The sequence below is a fragment of the Nilaparvata lugens genome, chromosome 13 (genome assembly GCF_014356525.2).
Source record: "Nilaparvata lugens isolate BPH chromosome 13, ASM1435652v1, whole genome shotgun sequence".
Taxonomy (NCBI): domain Eukaryota; kingdom Metazoa; phylum Arthropoda; class Insecta; order Hemiptera; family Delphacidae; genus Nilaparvata; species Nilaparvata lugens.
The window spans coordinates 31,274,218-31,282,037 of record NC_052516.1 but is presented as its reverse complement, the minus strand read 5'-3'; the positions used below and the strand labels follow the sequence as shown (position 1 = coordinate 31,282,037).

The 7,820-nt window shown below is 34.6% G+C and overlaps 1 protein-coding gene across 1 annotated transcript; it reads right to left on the bottom strand.

The window, feature by feature from the left end:
• Positions 1-589: 589 nt before the first annotated feature.
• LOC111058677 lies at positions 590-1,789 on the bottom strand. The gene has a single exon (XM_022346232.1). It carries the CDS (start codon positions 1,787-1,789, stop codon positions 590-592), a length of 1,200 nt encoding a protein of 399 aa, XP_022201924.1.
• Positions 1,790-7,820: the final 6,031 nt, after the last annotated feature.

Here is a 7,820-nt window from a genome sequence, read left to right as displayed (position 1 = left end):
AGATTCAATTTATTCATTTCACCCATCATTTTCATCTTCAGTATGCCTTTTCACATATATGTTATTATTTTCTATTATTAGTAGCAGTAGTTATGGGGGCACTCGGGAGCAAAACTCAATTAAGGTTACCAGCAACCATAACTTTTCTCCTAATTTATGGTCTATAACAACCATAAAATCAATCTAAATTATTTCAAATTATGTTTACCAGCTACCTGAAATCTCTATCATATTTTATGGTCTATAACAACCATATAAAATCAATCTAATTATTTTCTTACTCTAAATAAATTTTTCGAAACTAAGGTTACCTACTACCATAAACTATCTACCTAAATTATGGTCTATTACAACCATATAAAATCAATCTAAATTATTTTCTTACTCTGTATAAATTTTTACAATTAATGGTTACCTACTACCATAAAAATCTATCACTTTTTATGGTCTATTACAACCATATAAAATCAATCTAAATTATTTTCTTACTCTGTATAAATTTTTACAATTAATGGTTACCTACTACCATAAAAATCTATCACTTTTTATGATTTAACACAACCATAAAAAGTGGATCGGAATATTTATCTCAGTATCCCCAAGGTAATGTATCTATAATCCCATCTACCTCTCCTAACACTGCTCTCTTGTCATAATCCAGTTTGAAATCTTTTGTTACATGCTTATTCACTAGCTTCTTTGTCTTCACATCGCGGCATATCTGGTTATAATCGATAGCCACCTTTTTAATCTCACCTTCAAGTATCTTCTTCATAGAGTCCATATTCAGCTTCTCACCATTTTTGTGGTTCAGTGTGAAGCCTTTGATCTTACAGGTCCCTTTACCTTTTGCAGTTTGATAAGAATAGCTTTTTGGACCAGTACTGATCCAATCATTTATATAATCGTCTTGCCCAAGTTCATCAGTCCATTCACCCAACATGCAGCCTGTCTTCACGTTATTCTTTCCATCATCTATATACACCACAGAATCCGTGTCATAATAAGTAACACTCTCTCCTAGCTGATCCAGCATATCATACAATCTCAGTCTTGCATTAGCTGTTGTGAATGCAGCTACAAAGACATTTATATTATTTGCATTTTCCACAAAATCATCCTTCTTGTTATAAGATATTTGTACTATATTATCATTGACAAGAGTGATGTTGGTCTTATCCAAGCTGTCATCCAATAGTATCTTGTAGAACTCAAAAGCCTCAGTAACATACTTTGTTTGGGTCATATTTGTCCTTTGTCCGAATTTACCCCATAAACTATTCAAGCATATCTTAGCAACAGCACGTTTCCCAGGGTTATCCACAATCATGTTTTGATCCAGCTCTATCCCAACACCATTCTTAACTGCAACCATATACTCTTCAACTGTTTTAAAGTCCTTTTGCCATGGTGAAGTTTCCAATTTTATCTTCATAAAGTCTCTAATGTAACCCTTGAACAAGTCATTTGATTTCTGTTTAAAGTGCCAAACCTCATTTATCTCCAATACTTTGTACCCCTTCTCCAATGCTTTATTGATTTCAATGGTTGTCCATGTTCCACTAAAAATCCGCTGCTCGTCAGTATGTTCACAAACCTTGGTCTTATCTTTAGCACATTTGATACAGAGGGGGAAGAGAAGTTTCTCTGTCTTAACAGGCAACACAGGGTGGTATAAACCTCTAGGAGCCAAGACCTTACATTTGATCAGACCAAACCATTCAGGATTATACTTCTTTGGTTTCTTAAACTTCACTGGATGACCAACAGGATAGTAGCAAAAAAACATGACATAAGGATACAAACTGCAAATATCTATATACCTAAGCTTCTTTCCAGCTACTTTCAACTTACTAGCATTTGTTCTACCACCAAAAAATGCATTTCTAGGTAACAATGGTTCAATAAGCTTTGCTTTGGACCCTTCATCCATCTTTTTATATTTTGGCAGCCAGTCACACTCCCACATCTCAACAACTGTATAGCCAGCCTTCTGTAACTGCTCAGTACGTTGACAAGTCTTTGTGTACAAGTCTCCCATTGATTCTCTATTCACATTATTGATAGTGTCTGGTCTGTAACACCTTGAACAGCCATGCCAGAAACAACCATGATATTGAAATACAGTATTTGTTTGTTCACAATAACCATCAACTTTACTTCCACAAATAATTGCTTCTCCACCATTAACAGCATGTCTCACTCCATCAAAGGTCTCCAACCATGTGATTGATTCTTTACTAAATTGATCCTTCTTGTCTGTATTGACAACTGCTATGGTATTTTTTCTCAAGTATTTTGACCTATATATTGCCATACAAACACTTGCTATAGTTAAATAGCAGAAGGGGTCAATATTGGCTATCTCTAAAAACTGCTGTCTCAACTCAAGACAACCTCTCCTCAGAATATCCACATCTGAATCACAGTACTCCTCCAACTCTCTCCTCATGTCAAAGATGTAGCCTTCAGCAACTCGTTCTGCATGCCACTTCAAAAATTCTTTTCTTGCATCTGACTTCATTATATTAGCTCCATAAAATGAAACATCAGGTATAGGTCCAACATAGTTTTGATTTTCTTTTGTATTAAAGTAGTGAGGAAAGTAGCCTTTCTTTAGTTCCTTGAGCCCAAAAGTCTTTGGAAAAGAAGACAGTGGTGAAGCCACAAAATTCATACTATCAATCACTCTCAGTCGCAATGACTGTATCTCCAACATCATAAGTTTTGTGCCAGCATAGATTGTATAGGGTTTGATAGTGTTCTCTACACAGTATCTAAGTATAAAATGAGCATCATAACCCTTGGCATAGTGAGCTATGCATGTGTACCCCTTGTGCTCTTTTGATATCAACCACTTGCAAAAACTATCATTATCATAAAAGGTCCACCTATTGCCTTCAAAGTCATGTACCTTAACTAAATTAGCCTCATGTACACCAGTATCTTGCATAGCTTCATAGTCAAAGAACAAGTACTTTTCAGTGTATGTACAACCCTTTTCTCTCTTTTCACCCCCTTTACACATACACATTGTACTTGAACAAATACCACCCTTTGCCTTGGTTTGCTGCATATAACACTTGTGCTGATTGTACTCAACCCACTCTCCACAGTTTCTGCACTTGTAATGAGTACAACTATGCACACCATTTTCAGCTTCTTCTGATCGACTACACACCTTATTACAAGTTTTGCACTTGTATACCTCCTTACAAACTTCTCCATGGTTATTTAAACACTCCTGATTGTAACAGTACCTATTACATTTGTCACAGTAGATTGTAGGGTGGGCCTCATCATGTTGAGCATTCATGCACATATTACATACCTTCTTACCTTTACACTTGTGCACCCTATTTTTATTTTTATTTTTGTAGCTAGTATCACATACTTCACAGTAATATGAACTACCTAATAAAGCTACCATACTATTTATAACATCAAAATGGTTTCCATTCTTGTACAAATACAGAGTTGTGTCAGCTTCTTCACCTTTGTAAATAATAGTGTTGAAATTTTCAGCACATACTACCTTTATCTGAACACCAAGTAGTCTCTCCACATTTTGTATATCCTCAAGGGTGAATCCTTCCTCATTATATTCTCCCAGTCGTTGGCATAGCTCTAATGCTAGTTCCCTCTGCAGTCTCCTCCCTTGTCTTATCAGTTTCTTTTCACTATCAGTTAAAGGTTTATCTAGTATGTTATCAGTATGATATGTTAAAGCCGTTACAATAGCCCTTGGGCAGCATAAATTATCAGTGTTATTTATTTGAGTTATGCATCGTTTAGTTCTCACATCTTCCTTCAGATTGATCATTTTACTCCTTCCTTGCCCCTGTGGTATATTGATTATTTTTACAGTGAACCTAGTTTGTGTGATATCCATGTGTTCATTAGAAGTTAGAATATTACCAACATGCTCCATAAATGTCCTTGCTTTTACATCTTTTTGTACAATAGTTGATATAGGGTGATTAAACTCTGGGTGATCTGCAATTATTGTCATTTTATCTCCATTCTTATAATTACCTTTTTCCTTTGCCATTCTTATCATAGCATTTATAGCATTTTCAACTTCCATAATTTTGTTAATTTTGATAGTGTACTCAACTTCAGTTACTCCAAATTTTTTGATAAATCTTGATTTTTCTTCGGTTACTTCATAAGGTATTTGTCGTTCTTCTTTTGGTTTTGAAAACAGGTCATCTTCAAAGCTAAAATTTTGTGCAGCATTCTTCTTGAATAAATAGTGTTGAGGTTTTAAGAGAGCATTAATTATTCCTGACTTATTTAGTGTGTATGGTGCTTTTATACTGTATTCATTGACTAGTTGTCTGAGCTCTTTAACTTTCAACTTTCTAAGTTTATTCTCATCCATTGACATGTTCTCAACTCTATAAATCTTCTCACTCAATTCATCTTTTTTTATTCTTGAAATACCCCTTAAATTCATGTCTTTTGCCAGAGATCTGAGTTCTTTCACATTTGCTCCATTGTTTTCAATTCTGATATGTGGTTAGAATGTTTCTTGGTCTTGATGTGATGAGACCAGTTTGAATGGGTGATATCAACATCACACTTTTCACAGTGTTTTGTTTTCACAGATATTCCCAAGCTCGTATCTGAGAGCTTCATAATATTATTACTTTTATTCAGAGTCATCTTTATTATATAGAAAATATATATTTTAATTTTCATTTTTCAATTTTAGAAAAATTCCTCAACTGCATGTATACTGTAGAAGCCAATATGCCTACCAGCGCTATCTAGCAGAGAACAAGGAAAATTATGAACAAGGAAAACTTGACTACACCAGTTATCATTTAGAATTAAATTTGTTATCATTAATGCTCAAATAGCTCAGTGGTTAGCGTACTTGCTTATCAATCGTTAGACTCTGGTTCGAATCCACTTCCAACCGCTTTTTTTTTGAGGACACAGTAATGTCGTGAATTCACTGAACTGTTAACCAATGGGCCCAACGGTTATCTTAAGTAGGTGATACTCACTAAAAGCTGTGTAGGCTCCTAGGGCCGCCCTCACATACTATACGGGAGTTACAAAAAAAAAACCAGTAGCTCTCAGTCATTATCATCATAACCATCACCATCATCACTAATAATCATCATAGTCATCATGAACAATGATGCTAATGTCTTCCCTTCTCCTCCTCTCCTAATCTACCCGATCTGTATGCCAAACTCTGTTTACTATTCTTGGCTTGAATAATGTGGCATGATAATAAATGTGTGTGCGCCTGTAAAAGCAGTAATCACGGCTAGAAAAAAAAAACTGAATAAACTACTGTGATCCACGGCTATAGACGCCATGTGTGATCGTGCTGGGTGAATGGAAAAGCTGAAAAGTAACAAAAGTTGGAAAAATAGAATAGTAAACTGTAGACCAATGCTTACAGATCAAAGACCGTTCTCACCTTTCCTTTTGTCTATAATGACTTCAATTTTAAAGTGGAAACTATCCTATTTCTCTCACTAATATTTTTAATGGACAATATCCATTAAAAATCGAATATTATTATTATTGAGTTAACTCTATGTCATATTTATATTTTCCACCAGACAAGTCAATTTTGCCATTATAGACTAGATTTATTTCTGGACAAGCTTTATTTAGTATGCTTAAATCCTCCTCAGAAAATTTACCTTTCCAGCTTTCTGGGAGATAACAGTCAAAATCAGATGTATGAACTAATACAGACTCCCCGACTTTTGTTTTAACAATCTTTATATTTTCAATAGGGTACTTCTGACCGATTGTCAAGTCAGAAATCTTTCTATAGGTTGTATTTTTCGTATTAATACGGTTCAATAAATCATTTAGTTCCATCACTTATTTATTATATAGGAAATTAAAAAAAAAAAATACTTAGAACTTTCTACAATCTTGACTTTTGTAGCTCATTTTCATAGAAAGAGCCTTCTATCTCTTCATCTTTCAAGTCCTTTATTCCATAAGTAATTGGTACAGTATTCTTCACCTGTGTAACAACAAATATCTCTCTAGTCCAATTATTCCTGTACTTGTTTTCAAATGTTGTCTTTTTTACAGTTATTCTAACCCTATCACCGACTTTGTACCGTGGTACTTTGTGAGTCTTCTCAAACTGACAATACATTGCTCTCAAATCCTTTTCATGATCTGCACTTACCTCTTCTGGAGCCATGTCAATTGTTCTATGATACTGGTTATTGTACTCTCTCAATAGACCTTGCAAGATATCTACCCATCTAAATGACTTCCTAAGCTCAAATTGAACCTTCATCTTATTATTTAGAGTTCTATTGAAACGTTCAACTATTGCACTCTTCTCCTCGTTCTCTGTGTGATAGAGCTTTATATCATATTTTTTCAACACCGCAGCAAAGTCCTTGTTCTTGAACTCTAAGCCTTTGTCAGTGTGCAGCAAGTTTGGTGTTTTGTGACCAACTGATTGAGCTCTTTTTAAGATCACTTTGAATGCTTTAGCAACATCTGGGCCACTCTTTCTTGTTAATGGTTCTGCCCAAGCATATTTTGAAAATGTATCAATGACATTAAGCATGTACTTGTAGCCATCATTATCCACTGCATACTTATTCATGACCACTAAATCAGCAGCCCAAAGATCATCTATGCTGTGAGTTACAATTTTTCTTTTGGGGAATTTCTTAATTACTGGTCTATGCAACTCATATGCTTCTATAGATGACTCCTCGTTTGAAAGCACCTTCTCTTCCTTGACTACTGGAGCCTTGATAAACACACTCTTTGACTGTTTGCAAATGCTACACATACCCTTCATTCGCCATCTGTTGTTTGTGGTCTTGACCTCTTCCAAGTTTGTTGAGGATGTTTTCCTCTTACATTTCGAACAATAAATCTCCATTTTTATATACTACATAAAACTTTAATGAGAAAAAATTCCATTAAAGTTCAAAAAATATTTCTAATATTAGATCAATTCAACCAAATTCCTTGTAATATCATACTTCATATGAGCTTCAGACACTATTGTCACATAAGCTGTAGTGCCAGTATTTGCGGTTGGTGCATCAATAGAGTTTGCAAAGTCAAGTTCAACTATAATATCGCTTTTTGTTCTAATCTTATTTTGTGGGTGGAGTGAAGTATCAATCACAGCTATAGTATAACTGTTGACTAAATCATCATATTCCAAATAAGTTTCTTCATCACCAAGAAGAGCCCTTCTGAAGTTTTGATACATATCATAGAAAACTCTAAATTTCCCATTCGAAACAGAACAATTCTGGAGTTCTTCTGGATATCTTACACCATCAATTTTCACAATTGCATTTTTAAGGTTGTTGTGATCAAATTTACTAGAATCCTGTTTCTGATTGTTTGATCTGTTTGTTTGCAAACAAATTATAACAAACATAGGGTTATAAATATTCCTAAATAATCCTGTTATATCCCAGCTGAAATTTGTACCATAAACACCTTTCTTTTCAATACATTGCCACAATAGATAATTATAGATTAACTTTCCACTATCACTCAAAGATTTTAGTTCATCAAGCAGCTGGATTTTGCTTGTCTGTTCATACTCTACTAGTGGAACTCTAAGTACAAACGATTCAATAACAACCTTGCCATCTTCTGGCTCTGTTGCACCAGATCCAGACCTTTCCAATGGAAAATTGCATCATCACTTTCAGCTCTTGTGAAACTTATTTCAAATCCTCCTTTAAAAATTGGATATCTCAAGTGATTGAAAAACCCAAAACCCAAGTGAGAAAGTGGACCTAAAACTTCAAATTTACCTCCACCAGTAAATTTTGACTCAAAACCTG